The 20,429-nt window shown below is 34.6% G+C and overlaps 1 protein-coding gene across 8 annotated transcripts in view; it reads left to right on the forward strand.

Annotated features, from left to right (window-relative positions):
• The window catches only part of ATP9B (ATPase phospholipid transporting 9B), a 156,222-nt gene that overhangs the window by 127,863 nt on the left and 7,930 nt on the right, over window positions 1-20,429 (forward strand). For all 8 annotated transcript variants that reach the window (XM_085571539.1, XM_085571538.1, XM_085571540.1 and 5 more), the window contains 11 exons: window positions 2,600-2,848; window positions 10,804-10,965; window positions 11,570-11,662; window positions 12,813-12,896; window positions 13,400-13,570; window positions 14,944-15,042; window positions 17,511-17,600; window positions 18,050-18,194; window positions 18,523-18,587; window positions 19,029-19,184; window positions 19,339-19,403. In XM_085571539.1, coding sequence (XP_085427665.1) covers window positions 2,600-2,848; window positions 10,804-10,965; window positions 11,570-11,662; window positions 12,813-12,896; window positions 13,400-13,570; window positions 14,944-15,042; window positions 17,511-17,600; window positions 18,050-18,194; window positions 18,523-18,587; window positions 19,029-19,184; window positions 19,339-19,403 — 1,379 coding nt within the window. The remainder of the gene's footprint in view (window positions 1-2,599; window positions 2,849-10,803; window positions 10,966-11,569; window positions 11,663-12,812; window positions 12,897-13,399; window positions 13,571-14,943; window positions 15,043-17,510; window positions 17,601-18,049; window positions 18,195-18,522; window positions 18,588-19,028; window positions 19,185-19,338; window positions 19,404-20,429) is intronic.

The raw sequence follows: 20,429 nt of genomic DNA on the forward strand, positions 1-20,429 counted from the left end.
TGATTGGAATATCTGGCTGTGCTGTGTGTTGTAAACTATGACTCCCTTCTTATTTGCTTAAAATAAAAATAAAAGTTTAATTTAACGCCACACTGGACTCAGTTAGTACTTTGTAGCTTTTGGGAGGAATGACAGGAGGGAAGACAATGGTGAAGTAAGTACATTTTAAGTTTGCACCTTAAATTCTTAATTTTTTATCTATACAATTCAACAAATCCCCTTCTTGAATTATTTTCCTTGGATAAATCTATTTCAGCTTAATTTTTAGTAGATATAGCCATGAATAGTAAGTGAAATACAATAATCATGCCTTGGAAATGGGAAATGGAGCTCTTTCACCTAAAGATCAGCTGTCCAAATTTGGTTCAGAATGTGTTGCTGAAATTAAGTGCTACTGACTAAGTTTGTAAAAATCACCCAAACCTGGCTTTCTTATAATGTGTCTTTTGGGTATCCACAGTAACAACTGTAGCAATAAATGATATTAACTGACAGTATTGAGCTGGCACACATTGGCCTGAGTGAGTTTGACAGCTAAGCACCTTTCTTCTAGGGGCGGCATGCTCACAAATACTGGTTTTATATTTTGCAGTTAAATATGCTATCTGAAAAGAATTGCACAATTCCAGAATTCTTACTACTTAAAGCTTTTACTAATTTACTGTAAAATTTAATGAGTGGTAACCGTGGTTACAAGTTTTAATAACTGTAACATACTTAAGAAATGTGAGGGAAGCTTTTCTTCTCGGTTGTGGGAAAAAGATTCCAAAATGTAGGTTTGCTATTAGTAGATTATGAAAAGAGCTTTCTTGGACTGTCCTTTTCTTCAGCTTTATATAACACTACTCTATGTTTAAATAATGCTTTATAAATAATACTTTAATTGTGCTTGTGTTAGTAGCAACTTGTTACAGCAGAACAATGATGGAGTCTCAGTAACAAACCAAACAACTACTAAACAATTGTTTCAATCTGAAAAAGTATGGTGAGGTTTTTTATTTAATCTATGATAATAGAAGCTGCCGGTTAGCTAGGCAGTGGTTCATGTGTGACATTGATTTTATCCCTTGTTTGTGTTCTGTTTTATTATTACAGTGGACCTACCAGACTATTGTCATCTTAATGTAACACACAAATCTATTATAACCTGATTATATTTCCCCACTGGAAGCATTTTGTGATAGAGGGCATAATCTTTAATGGAATTTGTGTGAAATTAAATTATACAAGCATCAATAAACATAACATAATTCAGAAGGAGTAAATCAGCTTAATTTATTTGTGACTGTAATAGCATCAGTGTTAGCAGAATGCAAATGCAGAGGTTTAAAGCAGTAGCTGAAAAGCAGTGCCAGATGAGCAGAAAGTTAAACCCTTTATTAGACAACACTGTAATTTGATGGGCAGAATGTTCACGGTTCAGCAGATTGCAGTCAGGAGGAAAAAAGCGTGGATTCTGAAAAGGTTTTCTGAGTTACATTGGAGTGAACGGAAGAGCCCTGTGGTGGTACTGCTGATATATTTAATGCTCTGACTTTTAAACAAAAATCAAAACCCAACCAACAAAAACTAATAACACCCCACACACACACACAAAAAAAAAAAAAAACAGTTTATTTTAACTAATTAGGAACACATAGTACTTTTCAGAGGAAGATTCATTCTGTCATGTGCACGAGCATTTCTGAAGGCTAACTTAAAACAGTGCTAGTTTACTGGTTATGCAACACAATCTTCAAATATGTGTCAAACTGTTATTTTGCATAATTATTTTATTAGATTATTGCATTATTGTAAGGACAAAAGCATTTCAGCTCTAGCAAAAGCATAAAACTGCATTAGTTCACAAATACATAAATTATGTAATTTATAAATTAAATCAGCAATATCTGTATTTTAATTACTCCTAATATTTATACTTGAAAATGATCCTGATTTTGTTCTTCTATTCTCTTCTGATCTCCTCTTCTTCTGATCTCTTCTGATCACCACAAAAATCTTTTAAAATACAGAGATTTATGTTAGTTTTTTTTCTTAAAAGAGGTTCTTTTCATTTTAATGGCACAGGTGAAGACGAACAACAAAATGGCAAATTTTGAAATTTTTTCTCTGTTTTTGAACTCATCCAGTTGGTGGCTGGTTTAAATACTTTTTTTTAATAAAGGAAAAGAAAAAATAATTCACTGAATGCAATAGACATGAAAGGACTATTGTGACAAATCATTGAAAAATGTAAAATCTGAAGTGAGGTAGCAGGGGTTCCTGCATAATCTGATCAGCCTTTTCAGCATATTTCCAACATACTTGTTTTCATTTCACATTTTTCACATCTTCAGGCTCTGTTATTGAAATTTGACTACAAATGCAAGGTGATGAGCCCATACTCATGTACAATTTCTTAAAAAAAGTAGATGAGGCTTTTTATGAATCACAAGCTGAATGAGTTAACAGTAGGTTTTATAAAAACAAATAGATGATTACTTGCCTTATAATTTATTGACCTTTGTAAAGGGAGCAGTCAGATTTAGATACATAAGTATTCATGTTTTGTTTCCATTTTTGAACTTTGCTTTACTATTCATTGTGTTGGGTCTTAAAGGTCCACTCTCAGAACAGTGGGAACAGTACGAGCTCAACACCATCCAGGAAACCTCAACCATCCGCTCCCAAAGTGCGAAAGAGCGTCAGCAGTCGGATACACGAAGCAGTGAAGGCCATTGCACTCTGCCACAACGTCACCCCCGTCTATGAATCCCGCGCTGGTGTGTCTGGAGAGACAGAATATGCAGAAGTGGATCAGGACTTCAGCGATGAAAATCGAACTTACCAGGCTTCCAGCCCTGATGAGGTTGGTATGCAAGGCTGAAAATATTTGTATCTCCTAAAGAATGGGGTAAACTAAGTAAAAAAGAGAAGAGCTGTGGAAAAAAAAAGTGTTTTGAGCAGGGGTTTCTTTAAAATTAGTAGTAATCTGTTTTTATATTTTCTACAGCTTAGGAAAGATCTGCTGGTTCTGACGCCTTGTTGTATAAAAGTGTTTTAGTTATTTGACTTAAAGACCTGTGAAGTCAGTGCTTCAGAGTCAGTACTGTATTGAGGATTGCAGTTAAAGGTTTATTATTTTTTATTACTATGTATAAATCATATTATGCTATTAAAGGGAATATGAAACTGTTCTGAATGATGGACAACCTAGTACATTAGTTAGAGATGCTACCAGATACTGGGATGTACAGATTTCTAACAGGAAAAAAACAGACAAACTGACAAAACCCCCAGAAAAAAAAAAAAATGAAACAAACAAAATAATCCAATCAAACCTAAATGCTTCTGTAGAAAAGTTTTTGAGCTTCAAACTCTAGGCAGCTTCATAATCTTTAGGGTTCGTTCAAAATTGCATCAAGTGTAGCACGAATTTAAAATATCATTTCAATAGACACATGCCTTTGAGTTTTATTGAAATCCAAATTTTAAACAAATCCCAGTGCTTTCAGTGGCTTTGAGTTATTGTTCTGTTTTGGTCCCTAAATTGATTGCCTAAATTCAATCTAAAAATATACTAGAAGAGAGGTAAAGCTCATGTTGCAAAATACTGCAAAGGGTTCACTTTATAAAAATGTGTGTAGTTGATATAGTAAAATGGAGAAATAGATATTTTGAAGTTAGTTTGCATCAGAAAGTGAACAGATTGAGAAGAATCTGTGTTTGAATTCCTAGCATTTTCTGAAGGTACCGTTTTTGTTGTAACCCAAATACTTAGTCATAAATAAAATTAGGTTGTTGTAAGATGTGAAGAAGGGATTATGTACCTGAAATCCTGACTATTTCTCTAGCTGTGCAAGTTGATCTCATACAAGATAATGTTTCCTTCACAAACTTCATCCTGCTACATAGTGTATTATTCATGTATACATTTGGTTTTCATGTCTGATACGTCACTATATCTAATGCTAACAAAACTTAAGCAGTTCACACTGCAGGCTATAATTAGTATAAGTTATAAGTCTGTAACAAGTGGTTTTAGGAATGCAAGAAAAAAAATTAAATCTGTCTTCATGTAGTAACAAGCTAGCAGACTTTACATACGTTTCAGATGCCATAAACACAGTTCATAGTGTCAAACTACCACAGAATATAAAGCGGCTGATTCCTCATGACTAAAAAAATGGCAGTTGGAACAGTTTTAAAAATAAAACTCTTTATTTTAAAATAAAGAGGTAGGACTTGAGATGCTGATCATTGGCTAAAATCAATAGTCTGTAATACGTGGTGTTATATAGTGTGAGCTGATCCATGAATTGAGAATCCTAGAAGGGCATTTGTTTATGCCAGAAGGGCATTTGTTTATAATATATATTTGTGTAATGTCTGACTTGTATTATGCACATGTGCACAAATTTTCATCTGCACATGCATTCATATTTACTTAATGTTTCAGTTTAATGAGCCTGCGAGGTACTACTGAATATAATGAATGATTGCATGAACAAGAATCTGACTATGAAGATATGATAACTGCTATAAATTAAGTAAATATTCTGCTTTAATAGCCAAAGGTATTACTAAATCAGGTGAAGAGATATGCAGTTGAGAGAGACTATGAGTTTTTTTCTCCCGCTTGCTCATCCCTCCCTGTGGTCTTTTGCATATTTGTTAATTTTGTTTGAAAGCTGAAAATGCTGTCATGAAGAGCAATTCCTCTCCTGTACTTACTAAAGAAAGCAGCTGTAAGAATTGAGAATTATATAAGCGGTGCCCTGGGAAGACAGTAGGGAATTTGACCTTGAAAGTATGAAAGGAAGGAAAGGAAAGTTGATAAAGTGCTAGTATAATAGATCTGGGACTCAGGGTGGAGAAGGAGGTAGAAGAAGAAATCAACAACAAATAAACTGTTCATGCTGCAAGGGAGAGAATTCACAGATATCATTTTAATAATGATTTTTTTATCATTGCAACTCATACATTAAAACTATATGGCAGTGAAATTAAATGCTTCCATTCTAAAACAGCCTTAAATTTCATTGTTGTTTCTTAAAGATAATGCTTGAAACACTAGTAAAATTATCATATTGAACAAATATGCTTTTATATAATGAGAAATTGATGTTAAATGGAGTCTTATAAAAAGATGAAGCTACAAAAATCATGTGAATAGCATAAAAATTGCAGCATGACAGAAAAAAAAGCCTAAGAGTTGAAAGACTAGCAGGTCTTTATCATAATTTTTTTAAGGCTTCTATTGATGCAGTGTTTTCAAATCACTGGAGCCTAAGGAAAATAATGTAAATGGTTCATTATTTAGCTTATTGAACTTTCCTGCAGTTAGGTTGACGGATGGTGCCAATGTTTCCCAATCACCAAAGTACCATTTTAAAAGCATTTTTTATTGAATAAAGTGCTTTGAATATTGCACCCTGGAGCTTTATTTAGGGAAATGGTTCAATTGATGTTTTCTGTTTAACCTCAGCACTGACCTATCACAATATACTTGGTTAATAAGCAACATTATCATGTAATAGACTTAACTGGTTTTATGCATTGTACTTTCTCAACATTGCAACTCTATTCTGTTAAATTTTGTTTATGGATATGGCTTGATTGCAGTCTTTTGAAACAGGATGTTATTTGCATAGTTGTCTGTTGCATTATATAATATTGCATGATCAACCAGAGGATGTAAAGAGCAGAGAACAGTATGTAAGAATAAATTATTCTTCCATGTAGAAAGGTATAAGAAACAGCTCAGTAATATGCTATACTACACACTTAATTAATTAGACTTGAGGAACTCTTTTTAAATTCTCACATCCATGCATATATGTGTACATCTATATACAGATATAACCATAATAAAGTATGCACATTTTGAAGTGGGTACATTCATCATAAAAAAAAATGTATTTATCTGTTGTTAGAGTAACCTGAGATAAGTAACTGATTTTGTATTCATAATGCAAACCCTACTTATGCCAGGCTCTTTGTTTCTTATGATAAGTGATCAATATTTCATTTTCTCTGAAAGAGTGGAAAGTTTCATTTGTCTGTCACTTGTCCTCTACAGCTGTAGCATAGCAAACAATAAACATTCACCAAGAACCCACTAGATGGAAAAAAAAAAGGAAAAAAAAGCCACACCAAAACTCAGCTTCAACTTTGCCATCATAGGTGTGGGTTCAGTTCATCTGTAGAAAGCCAGCTACCTTAATGTAATGAACAATCATAAAAGGATATAAGCTAAGTAGGCAAAGTGATAGAGTTCAAAGGTCAGAGACCCAAGCAATTCAGGGCATGCTATGAACAGGAGCCTTTGAAGACCTTTGCTCCTCTTAGTCAGAAAAGGTTGATCAGTCATGATTTTTAATGACTGCTTACTCTCATAAACCAGCCATTTATTGGTTATGCTTTGTCCTGTGCTGTTATAGTCTCAAGCATTTCTAATCCTAGGATCTTGAATATTTAAATACTACCTTAAAGTGTGGTCAGTTATTTAATTCCAACGTTTCTGTCCAGAGACAACAGAGTTGCTAAAATTAATTATAAGGATACAAAGATAATCATTTAAAAACAGACAGGGAAATTATATGCCCTTAGTAAAGCAGCTTTTGTGTTTACAAAAGTGAAGCTGTAATGTATGAGACATGTTGTATTGTTTAATTCATTTTATTGTGTGTGCTTATTGAAGCAAGACTAATTGTGTTGTTTTGTCAATGTATTGTGAAAAGCAAATCACTCAGTAGCATAAAACCATCACTTGCGTGACCTTCGAGACCCACAAAGAATAACTACTCCGTAGCTTGTCTTGAATATTGATTGGTAGTTTTTTCACATGATCAAGCTGTATTTTTAAGTTAATAATTTTATTTTCATTATGAAGGGTTTTTTATGAAAAGTGATGGACTGGAAATGTTAGTTATAAAATCACTGTTTATAAATATAAACAAATCACTGATTGGAAACAGATAGGAGTTGTTGAACAGTCCTGGTGGAAGCAGTTGGAAACACTCAAGCAGTGGGGAAAGGATAGCTCACTGCTTCTTTTCTGTTTCCAAAGCAATAGCCTTAATTTAAAAATACCACACTTACAATGTCTGTACCCCTTATACAACAGTTTGATTTTGAAAGCAGATCCTATTGTCTGAAATTATGCTTTTAAATATTCTGAAAGAAATACAGGTGGGTTACATGAGAATTCTTCCAAGCAGCAAAACTAGCTTCCAAAATTTCCATGTCTAGTCCTTTCTTACCCTACAAATTGCTCCCTCATATATGCCAAAAACATTGAAGGCTTTATTTATGCAGGTTCTTTTTTGGTTAAAGTGGTCTGGTTCGTAGCAGGGCTCCAGGAAAGATGTGAGTACAGCTATGGTGGAACTCCTAAACTGCCCTGTGAGGTGGAGAACTGCCAACTGCAGCCACGAGGCAGTGGATCTTTTTCTTAATCTAATGTTAGCTCAAAAGAGAATATTGTACATTGAAAGTAACAATTATTTGTCATAAACTGTTTTGAGCAACAAATACTGTAAATGTTGAGCAGTTCAGCATTTTTTCTAAGGAGCAGAAACAATAGTCTGGCCATAAGGAAAGGAAAGCAGGAGCTGGGCGTGATAGCCAGGCTGCTAGAGGCTGTGACCTTAGTGATGAGGTGTACAGCCCCACAGGATCCAAGTATGGTGAGCAGAGCATATCTTGTGTTGGAAACCTGCAGTCAAGAGTATTATTGTATAGGTCAACCCTAACCTAGTGCATAAGCTGTTGGGTTTGATTTGGTTCCATAAATGAACGTTTCTAAACAAATGGGATGATTATGTCTCCAAAACATGGACATGAATGGTGCTTTTGAAGTTTCATCTCTTCATGCCCCTCTGGTAATGGAATCGTTCCTCAGGTGACTGGGTTAGAAACATACTGCTACTTAGAGAAGCTGCTTCTACCTCCTGAGCTGCTACTGCTCTAGGTGATGTTGTGGGTTCCAGTTACTGCTTGATTTGGAAGTGTTTCCTTATGAAATCTCTGAATTTGATTTTGAGTGGAAATCTGTGCCCTAGTAATTGAAGTGTTTGATATTTGGATCCGTGAACTATAGAAGCTCAGAGTGTTGGGTGGCCTCCCTAATGGGGAGAATGCTGACAGAAGCAGCCAGCATTCAAGAGTGGGCATGTGGTAAATGGAAGCATCTGAAAGATTTAGGGTAAGAGCACTAAATGAGGTGTTTCTCACTAGTTCGCATCAGATCTGTTGCATTTCTGTTTCACAATGCAATTATTTGCTCCTTTCTTTCCTCATTTGGAAGTCGCTTCTTTGACATTGTCATATGAGAGGTGGATGGTCATCTCTACCCTTTGGGTTGCTACTGAGGAGAAAGAAAATTAGCAAGTTAGCAACCACAAATCTCTCTTCTCCATGTGCATTACCTGCCCTAGGAGCACTACACAGTTAGTGGGTTCCCTGCATACCTGTGTCTCAGTAATGGGAAAACCGTTTACTCATCAACATGCTTATGGCTCCCAGGCAGCCAGTGTCTCTAGAAGGGAAGCTTTGTGATAAGCCAGAGAAGATCCATAAAATACTTAAATAAATCCCTAATCTGGATTCAGGAAACTTGACACATTTCATCTGTGTTTGTGTGTCAGCAAATTAACAGTTATCAGCAAATAAATATTGTCATTGTGATGGATTCTTTTAAAACCAAATGGTAGCATCACTATCAAAGCTTTTTTTGCTTGTCCAACCTTTAATTGCTTTATCTGACTTCATCCATTATGTCAAGCTCTCTAGAAGCCGCAGCTGCTGCATTTTCCTGGGATTCTAGGAGTTCTTGATTTAGGTACACTAGATTGCAAGACCATTTTAATGTAAAGGTTCCAAAATGTAGTGAAGAGAATATATATGTAGAGAGGAATCCTCAGTAAGAGAAACTAGCCTAATAATCCTTTTTCTGGACTCTCTACAGCCAGCCTTTCAGTATGTATGTATTTGTTAAGATGTAGATGTTCATACCATTTGTGAAATATTATTGATTAGAAATAAATTTCTACATTCTAAAAACTTAAAGTATTTTAATGGTAAGAATGTTTGGATGCTGTTCTGATTCATTCTGAGTGATGGGAGTCAAACTCATCTTTCTCTCAAGTTTTATCAGTGTCCTTGTGGGCATCTTAAGCCTTATTGACTGTTTCTAGTATGGTATTTGCCCTAATCAATTTAAAAGAAAAAATAAATATGCAGTTGTGTATAGGCCAGGTATAAGAATACAAAATGACTGTGATGCAGAATGCTAATTCAAATGGTATGTGAAGCCAAGCATAAATATAATAAACAGATTTGAGTCACCAAATACAGAACACTTTAGTCCTAGCTGCAAAGGGACGCAAATAAGATGATGGGGTTTTAGTAGAAAGCTGCAATTTACAGGTCAGAATATAATAGTAACCCTTCACTGTGAAAATTGGAATTAACCTTGGAAGTACTGGATTGTTTACAGTTTATATACTATTTCTGGTGAAGAAGAAAAGTTTGTAAAAAAGCTTCCTGTAGTTTTCAAGAGTTAAAAATGGTGCTTTTCAAAGTGTGCTTTATTCTCTTCCATTACTGCATCTCACTATATTTTCATCTGGTGATGCCTACACAGATAGCATTACTAGGGTTTTTTACAGGTTCACACAGGATTTTATTCCAATTTTAAATTTTCTTAGAAGCTGAGGTGTTTTATTTGCTTTCTGTGAAATTCTTAGTGACTGTCATGTCTGTTGAACTTACCTAGGGAATTTTCTACTTGCATGTTTTTTTATCAGAGTGCTTGATTTTTATTTTTTTAATCTTGCCTGAGATTAATAGCAGAGCCTATTAATCCATAAAAATCCAGGATCCATAAAAACCATATGAACTTCATTAGTTATCATTCTAGTAATTTAAACTGGTTTCCAGTAAAGATTAGTATTAGGAAAACTTAAAGTAGATTGAGGAGGAGAAGTTTTCTTTAATCAGATAAAAAATAGATATGGAATGTGTCTTGTATATAAAACAGTAAAATCAGTAAAGCAATTTTCCTAAAATATTAATTTTTTGAAGGAATAAATCACATGGTGGTGGTGGGAGATTTAAAGTAAAATATAGAAAAATGTTGAAGCTAGATGTCATGCACTTCAAAGTAGCAAAATTTTGAAAAAGGCACTTACCCATGTGAGTTTATGGGATGCAGTATTGTAAGTTTGGTTTCCATCTTATGTGATGTCAGAAGTCATATTACTGTTGAAACAAAGTATTGAGATTACTCAAGTGAGCAAAGTAAACTAAAAATCAGGTTCTTTCCTTACCTATTTACTACCTATTACATTTTTACATTAAGCTGTAGATTTAAGAAGTAATTTATATGGAAATACTCCCAAAGTCTTTTACTTACATAATGGTCTTGTTGATGTAGAAATTGTATTCTCATTTAGCAAAATTTCTACTCAATGTCCTTGATGTATTGTTTAAGGTATGTGGGTATTTATTAGAGCAGCTATTTCTGAAGAATATATTCTGAATACCTCATTTTCAGCAATAAGTTGTAAAAAGTTTTTATATTCTTCATAAGAAATGTTGTAAACTTTTCAAGGGAAAAACATAATTCAATGTGTTAGTATTTTATACTTCATCTGCTCCTCACTTTTTTTTACATAGATTCTTGGAAGAGTTTAGACTTTCACCCTAGCAACACTTGCTTGGTTTTAACCTAATTTATATAAAAGTGCCATAGACCTTTCACACTTAAATATGTCTCTTTTTTATTTTCTTTTTGTTTTTTTTTTTTTTTTTCTTTAGGTAGCTCTGGTGCAGTGGACAGAGAGTGTGGGTCTCACTCTGGTTAACAGGGATCTGACTTCAATGCAGCTGAAGACCCCTGGTGGACACATCTTGACATACTATATCCTGCAGATCTTCCCCTTCACTTCTGAGAGCAAGCGCATGGGCATCATAGTTAGGGTAATTTCGGGGATTTTTCTGGGTGTTTGGTTTGATTTTTTAAAAAATGCTGGCAGATCAGACTAATTCAGTCCTTCTGCAACAGAAAATACTACAGAAATTCATTTATTACATTTGCCTGTGTGTGGATTCACTGAATATGCAATGAATGTTGCATCATTAACATTTGTAATAAGTATTTAAAATAAGTTATTTGTAAATTTTTAGTTACCAGGTATTTCAAAGACACAGAGCTTTCTCTTTTGGGTTGGTATTTGCCACCCAAGAAACAAAATACAGGTTAGAGGGGACATAACAGTGATATTTTAAAATTTAGTTTAGGGATGCTGAGAATCTGTTATGCTTGTTGACTTCCATTAGAACTGGTCCTCTTACATGGAAATAGTGGACATGTATCTCAGTGGAATCAGAGATAACACTGGATATAGTAACATCAGGTAATAAAACTTACCCACTTCTTGGCAAGGTACTCTGTCTTTTTTAAATAGGAATCTATTGAGTGCTTCGGAAGGCAATTAAGTTAATGGTAGGCAATTGTTTTGACTTTATAAACAGATATTCCTCCCCTCCGCCATCCCTTCCCATTTCTTTTGTAAAATTTTAGGATGAATCTTCAGGAGAAATTACATTTTATATGAAGGGTGCAGATGTTGCCATGTCCACTATTGTACAGTACAATGATTGGTTAGAAGAAGAGGTAAGAAAGAAAATCAACATTTACAAAAATTAAAATTTTATAAAAAATTTAAATCTTAAATGTATCACATGTTATTGGGATATGTTTAAAGGATAATCTGAGGCAATGCAGGAATGGATTTTGAACTTCAGTTATGCATATCCTGAATGGGTTTTAAGGGATTAAAACTATTTCCAATTCCTGAGTAACATACAAGAAAAACGAAGGTGGTAGTAGTAGCAGGACATGTTCCTACTTAAAATGAGGAAAGTTGTTTTTCATTGACTGACCTTTCACATAAAACTTAATTACTTCTAATAAGTATTCTGCTATAAATCTTTTTATCCCTTTTTGATCAAAATCTGCAGTGAGGTATGATTATGAATTAGAGACTTTGACAAGCATTGCGTCCAAACTATTTTTTTGTTACCACATTTATTAAACTTAAAATAAAATAGTTAGTGCCTGAATTTCAAACCTGATTAATATTTTTCACTATGTGTTCTAGTAGGTACCAGCAATTATCTTTTTTTTTGACCCTACATACAGCCAATATGTTAATAAAATGATTACACCATGTATGTTCATAATGGTATTGGCAATATGAATCAATATCTGCTGCAGGGCAGTTTGATTTATTTGAGGACATGAATAAATTAAACTCCCTCAAGACCTAGCAAAATGTCATAAAAATTACTTTTGGCGATAATGATGCACAATTAATTGTAAAATACTTGTTTAATTTATTTAGCTTTATGAGGTCAAATCAATAAGTGTTTGCACTGGAGAGCCTTGTTTTTCATTAAGATATGCTATTCCATGGCTATTTTTAATGTGTAGATGCTTTTCTGATAAGAGATACGTTCAGTGAAAAAAGAAATGTAATTCTGTTATATGCCTCAAAAGCAGTTTTGATTTATTTTAAAGCTTCAACCTAAAAGAAATTTTCTTTAAGCTAGGAGAGGAGATCTAATTGACTTACTAATAGCAAACCACTTCATGTGGGGGACCTGAAATATAATTGCCTTTCATACTGTTTATGGCTTCTCCAGAGTATTTTAAAAGTCTAAAGAAACACCAAAGCTACAGATACACCATGTTAGCATACGGTATAAAGCACAAACACAGGACTGAATATTTGCATAAATGTTCTGTGCTTTGCTTCATTTAGTGTGGTAATATGGCACGAGAAGGACTGCGCACACTGGTTGTTGCCAAAAAATCACTTACTGAAGAACAATATCAAGATTTTGAGGTATGAAAGGACAGAATGATCTTGCGCTTTATCATGTTTAATTACTTCAAGGACAACATTCGTCTATTTTACTTTTTAAAGTTGCAAAAAAAGATTATTCATATTTAAAAAATAGATAATTAAAATATTGTCCACAATCTGTTAAAGGCTTTGTCATTCATTATTGATGGTTCTGCAGACATATGTAGGATCCTGTTTGCTTTATTATTGGCTTGGACAGTGTTTTCCTAGAAGCTATTATAATGTTATTTTCGTAGCTTCTGTATGACCTAAAAAATCTACTTGTTCTCAAAGATAAGGCCTTTCCTCCTAAGAAGCTGTGATGCCTCATTCTTAATTGTTCTTCAGGAGGCATTTTCTTTAGGTGCATTGTCAGAAGAGCCCTGTATAACATTGGGTGTAATGTAAAATTGCTCCTTTAGTCTTGTTCTTCATTAAAGATATTTAAAGACAAACATTTAGCTTAATGGATCCATGCTGTGGTTTTGTGTTTGTGCAAACAGAGTCGATATAACCAAGCAAAGCTAAGCATACATGATAGAAACCTGAAGGTTGCCGCTGTTGTAGAGAGTTTGGAGCGAGAAATGGAATTACTGTGTCTCACTGGAGTAGAAGATCAGCTGCAAGCAGATGTTAGACCTACTCTAGAGATGCTAAGGAATGCTGGAATAAAGGTATTTAACACATATTGCTGACCCATACATAATTTATATTTGTCTGTATTTAAGTTCTTTCGAAGTAAGAAATGTGTCAAGTCCAAAGCACATTCTGAGCATGAACTAGCAGAAACAAACAAGACACTGTGTGCAATGTTCCCTTGCCTACAAGAGGTTTCATCAATCTCAAACTTACTTCTGTAGGAAAACTACCAATGGATAGATGTAAGTTTGTCTCAGTCATTTATCCCTTGGCTGTCTACAGTAAACGGTCCTTGCTGACACTAAATGAGTTTGGCACAAGATTTGTGTGACAATAATGTTTTCAGGTGTGGCACTCATAAAAAGTTTCAGTGAAGATCAAAACATGAATTATTTGAACTAGAATTCAGAACTGTCCTTGGAGTTTGTTCAGTTTGTATTAAAGGGATGGCATGAAAAGTCATGCAGAAGAGTTTGTTTGCTAGACACCTATCAATTGCACATATACAAGTAATCCATTTATTTGAGGGAGGGTTTCAAGTAAATATATGAACAATATCTGAGGAGAGGGTGCAAGATTATAAACGTTTTGCTTTAAGCAGTGTCCAGCTCTGCTTCAAATAGTTGTAATGACTTTGCATTGGTTAAACTGAGTCAGAAACAGTGGGATATTTTGCATATGCTGCTTGTGCTTTACTTCAGCCCCTGCACTATCTGCTGGAAGGGCAGCTCAGAAACACAAAGCAAACCAGGAGAATTTTGAAATGCAATGACAACAATTTCTTTACACTGGTGATTGAGTCATCTTACTAACTAGTCATTGTACTAACAAACCTTCTTGGTGTTAAGGGGCTGAGAGAGCTGTCACACGTTGGGAACATAACAACTTTATCCCTTAATCTTTACTGCCTTCTCAGTTCTGCATGATCAGTGGCAAGATCTCTTTGGAGTGTTGGGACTGTAGCTCATGCTCCCAAGATTTTTTGTCTCATGGCTTGGCTGCTGCTTCCTGAGATTATCACCAGGGTCAAAGACTGTTGTGTTGCATCATTTTGCTCACAAATGTCATCTGTATCCTCACTTTTCTGATCAAGGTAATATCAGGGCCATAGAGAAAGGATTTTATGCTTCCCCAGAGCTTAACTTTGCCTTCATATATATTGAGACATTGGCCCTCGTGAGAATGGAAGGGGAATGGAGCTGTAAAAAGTAAAGACAGTTTTTTTTCTGCTTTGCATACTATTGCAGTAAAAACTGTTAGTTATTTTTACTTTAAAATGCACAAGTCAGTATACTTTCTTGGATAATCTAATCCAAGGTGCCAGAGAAAACTTGGAGAGAGATGTCATTTCGATTTAGAGAACAGACATGCTAATGTCCAAAGAAGTAAACTCTTACATTTTTTGCAGATATGGATGTTAACAGGAGATAAACTGGAGACAGCAACTTGCATTGCAAAAAGTTCTCACTTAGTGTCCAGAAATCAAGATATTCATATTTTCAGACCTGTAAGTATAGTTCTAACTTTTTTTGTTGGCTCATCTTGATACAGTTCATACAGTGTTGCTGTATTCAGTTAGTAGTTGGCTGGCTGTTGAAAGTTGTTGGGTTATTGTACTGAGTATCATTCAGTTGTTATTCAAGGCAGTAAAATTGCAAAGCATTTAAGGGTGTTGTTTTCTAGCATTGTTGATGTGCTGTAGAAATGTTTGTAGCCATGTGTGGGTGACCCAGGTTGAACACACATTTTACACCCTTCATAACAGACATAGCATACCTCTAAATAGTGATGGAGGGCTCTGTGTGAGGTGAGGTGCTGAGCCACCAGGAACTGTCCATGCATTTAGGCTGTCTGAATGTCATTCTTGCTTGTTTTAGCATTTTCTTTGAAAGAACTCTTTAGACTCAAGCAGAATTAATCCCGAATGAAACTGAAAACATCCCCTGTATAAACTGAGATCAAATTAGTATGAGAAAATTTTTTCACATTATTATATATATGTGCTTTTTACCAACAGACTGTTTAAATAAGTGTTAGAAAGGTAAACTGAATCTTCTTCTATATGTTTTATATGCATACTATTCACTTGACTGAAGCCAAACAAAAATAGATTTTCCAGACATTGATTGATGCTGTGTGATCAGACATAATGCATCTGTTTGTTCCAAATGAGCCACTTGCACCTACAGAAATAATTATATGAATATAATTTACATGTAAATGTATTTTCTTCTGAAGCATCAGAATGGTAAATTAGGCCCTGCAGACTACTATTTGCAATTAAATTATTAATGCTTCTGATAAAACTTCAGATCAATTTTTGTTGACCTTTCCATGTAGTAACACCACAAATTAAGTCTTCCTAAACAAAATGTATTTAGTTGAGTCAGATTTTTATTTTCATTACCTTGACTGGTAATAAGAGACCAGCATAAAACTGTGTTAAATTAGAATATGACGTTTAAATTAGCTAGAAAATGCATTTATACAGAATTACTTCTGTGGCTGTACTTGTTGCAAAGAAATAACTACTAAATTAATGTAAGAAAATATCAAGCACTGTAACACTTCTCCTGTAGTTATAAATAAGACAGATAAAACCTTTTGTTACCTTCTTTCCAAAAAGCTGTGTTTTGTTTTTAACAAAACTGTTTATTCTTAGAAGTCTCAGCTTCTATAATCTGTAATTCTGGAGGTATTTACAAATTTTTTTAAAAATTAGGTTGAAATGTAGAACAGAGAGGAAAATCACTGCTCATCAGTGTGCACAAGTGCTGACATCTCTTCATCTCTGCAATGCAGAAAGAATTTATTAGGCCAGCACAGTCTGGTATTCCTAACAGCTGTCAGACAAGGAGGTTTCTCTTTTCATGCTTAATTGTGGGAAAGAAGGAAAAAAAATCTGAATTGGAGCATGTCTATGAGTTTTTCTCTTTGCAGGGGCTTTTTAATGTAACTCAAATTTTATGGGTAGTAGAACACATCTGGAGAGAGAAAGATTCTTTGAACTGCATCTGGCTGGGTAGTAGTGGGTCAAGGACAAAACTTCACATTCAATGTAATTAAGATTCGTATATCTTAAAAGTTATTTAATCAATGTGATGTGTTGAGAGAGACAAAATTAAAAGTGTAATCAGAGCTTGTGTTTTATTCTGTGCTTGGAACTTTGTGTAGCGTGATAGCTCTAAAATACTTTGATATTTATTGGAAAAAAATAAACCAAACCAAATTAAAAACAAAACAAAACAAACAAAAATACAAAATCAACAAAAACCTCACAACCACACCCAAACCTGCCAGTCTCCTCAAAATCTGGTTATAATGTCAATTTTTCATATTCTGTTTATAGTTCAGAACCTTCTAAAATGCATTTAGTAAGATTTGCATTTCATAGCTGGGCTTTTCTGAAACAATTATGTAACTTTTAAAAATCTGTTATGTAATTCTTTCATATTATGCCACTTGATCTTGTCTTCAGAGTCATGCAAGATCTAAAAGGATTAGTAGTAATGAGCGTCCTTATGACCCTTTGAAATCTGTGCCTGGTTACCAAAACTGAAGGAACAATTAATAGGAACAGTTTATGTTATTCTAAGAACATATTTTAATAAACAAAACAGTTGAGGTTTGCTTGGGAAATTTTTCTATTTTTCTTTAGACCTGCCAGGATGAAGACTCAGGCCAGCTCAAAATTCAGATATTTTAATGTCATTAATTCATTACTATTTTACCCTTGCACACTTTGGTGAGGAAACCACTTAAACCAACTACATGGATTTTACTTGTTTGAGGATTACTCTTTCACTTCATAAGATTTGAGGTTTATAGTCAAATTCCACAGGTATTAGACTTGCAATGGTATAAAACCCTTGAACCAAGGTTTCTGGGTATGAGTTGTCAAAACTTAATTTGTTTAGGCATGGGTTTTTTTAAAGAATTTAACAAAATCTTTTAACTGAGTTTTTTTTATTGAAGGTTGTCACTCGAGGAGAGGCTCACTTAGAACTAAATGCTTTTAGGAGGAAGCATGACTGTGCCTTGGTGATATCTGGGGACTCACTTGAGGTAAAAACTTGGTTTCTGTCAAATTATTTATATGCTTATGGTCAGAAAGTAATGTATCAGCATCTTCACGCTTTTTTTTCAAGTATTTGCCCATATTTTAAGTAGTCCTTAGAGATACTTTTGCTTATCACTGAGTGCAAATTAGATGATGTATGTTGTAGATGTGCAAATGTTACTGGGTTTCTAGTCTTCTGTACAGTAACAGAATGGAATTTGTATACAGCATGTTTTAGTACTGTCTATTTTCTTAACCTCAAAGCACATTGCTGCTCAAAGGGACATTCTCTTTGATTTTAAAAATAATAAAGCTACAGTCAGGAGAATATTTTTTTTCTCCCAGTTAGATGTTGTACATGGAAAACATCGTCAAAAAATCTATATATTGTGTTTTTGTGTTGGGCTATATGTATTTAATTGTAAATAAATTGAAGCATCTTTTTTTTCCTCAGGTTTGTCTGAAGTATTATGAGCATGAATTTGTAGAGCTGGCTTGTCAGTGTCCTGCTGTAGTGTGCTGCCGATGCTCTCCCACGCAGAAAGCCCACATCGTGAAACTGTTACAGCACCACACCGGGAAACGCACATGTGCAATAGGTAACTCTTGTCACAATCCTCCGAGTAAAATCTGTGATAAATGTAATCAGCAGGTGGCACCAGAGAGAAATAGCTGAAACAAAACCAGAGAGACTTGATCCCTCTACCAGCAGCCAGGTATTGCATAGTTATGGCACAAAATGCCATTCCATGAGAAAGGTGTGGTTATCTGCTTGGTTCTGCAGGAAAGTCTTGATTAGTGAAGTAATTAATCCTAAATCATAGATTAATTGTACGAATTTAAAGGCATGTAAGAGGTTTCTCAAATACTGTAATGCCAGGAGAATAAAACCTCTGAAGAACTGAATATTGTAGTGACATTTTCCAGGTGACGGAGGAAATGATGTCAGCATGATCCAAGCAGCAGACTGTGGAATTGGAATTGAAGGCAAGGTAATGTTAACAGTTTCATTGTGAAATATGTGTTACATATAAGCCTAGTAGAATGGGATTGGAAGCTTTATTCTTAAATAAGTGTGAATTGATCATTTCTAATTAAGGTATACTGCAAAATTATAAGAATGCTTAGTCTTTAGTATTTTTGCATACAGAAAACATACAAATGTTTTCTGCTTTATCTTTTTAAAAGCAGGAAAGACTATAGTTGTTTCTGTGTAGCATTTACCTGGAAGAAGCAGGAGAAGCAATTAAACTTATTTGTTACAGCCCGCTGCATCTTAGAATATGCACAAAAAAAATTGTCATGTCTCATTGCAGGGTTGATTTTCAAAGAAGGAACAAACTTTTAAAATTGCCTATTGCTTAGAATTTTGAAACTTGATACACATCTTTTACACTGAGCTTCATATTTGAAATATTTTTCTGTTTTTCTAGGAGGGAAAACAAGCTTCTCTAGCAGCAGACTTTTCTATCACACAGTTTAAACACATAGGTAGGCTACTGATGGTACATGGTCGAAACAGTTACAAAAGATCAGCAGCACTTGGTCAATTTGTCATGCACCGAGGCCTTATTATTTCAACTATGCAGGTATTTAAAACTTTGTTTTCTGAATTGTTAAAATCCCTATGTCTGTCTTTGAAATGTCACAAAACCTTAATTAACCAGTACTGTTATTTTTTTCTATATTGTATTGTTTTGTATGTAGAATTATATTAAATAATTAATGATCTGCTTTTTGTAGGCTGTATTTTCATCAGTCTTCTACTTTGCATCTGTTCCCTTGTACCAAGGATTCCTAATGGTAGGGTAAGTCAAAGCAACAGTTATAATTTCTGGTAATAAATACAGCAAACTAACTGGTTAAATAACACCATGGGCTTGGTATCCTCCATGTTTTCCATGCATTCATCATGGGTACACTAACAAAACCTGGGATGAGTTTACCAAGAAAAGTCACACTAGGTTGCATATGCACTATATGAAGGGAGGAAGCCTCATTATCAGTTCTCTGGGGAGAGGGATCTGCATAGCCTTAGAAGATACCACAGTACCTGTGCACATATGAGGGTGAAAACAATAAAGAAAATCTCCCAGACCAGACCAGGTTCAGCTGTCACACAGATTCATGTACAAATCTCAGTGAGAATCACAGGGTTTTGTGTTAAAAATGGAGCTGAAGCTACTATGAAATCTCCTCTACAAATGCTATATATCCAAGTTTGCCATATAGATTTCCATTAATGTGAATATGTGCAGCATTAGGAGCACCTTGGTCATGTTGCAGCAGCTGGTTTACTAATACGGTTCCCCAAGTTATACAGCTGAGAGCTGTGCATATGTTTGTGTTTGTCCGTGTCTTCTGTCCCTACTGACCTGAGAGCTTCTTTTTATTCTCCTTGTAAATAATAACAACTTAAATCAAGAGTAACTTAAATCTTAGTCAAACCATGGTCTGATTACATCAGACTTTGCAGAGGCAAACAGTAGACCTCTTTAAAAGGTTTGCAGTTAGGTTCTAAGTTCCAGGGAAGTACATGTGAAAGTGTGTATCTGGCATGCATAAAATTCAAAGCCTCTTAAAAAGCTGTTAAGACTCTTATACATCCACCAACCTACCTTCTCCAGGTTGTCCAGAATATAGGGCCTTTTTTTTTCTTCAGTTTTCATCCATCTAGTTGATGAATTTCAATGTCAGTTCATTAGACTGGTTGTCCAAAGTGCAAGTGCACAGGGAGTGTGGTAAAAGCTTGGGTGATAGAAGAGAGAAATATGTTTATTGGTTTTGAGTGTATAAGACCTCTTTAACTTCTCACAACTGACAGCTCTCAGAAC

This window comes from Lonchura striata, chromosome 2 (assembly GCF_050655825.1).
Source record: "Lonchura striata isolate lonStrDom1 chromosome 2, ASM5065582v1, whole genome shotgun sequence".
Taxonomy (NCBI): domain Eukaryota; kingdom Metazoa; phylum Chordata; class Aves; order Passeriformes; family Estrildidae; genus Lonchura; species Lonchura striata.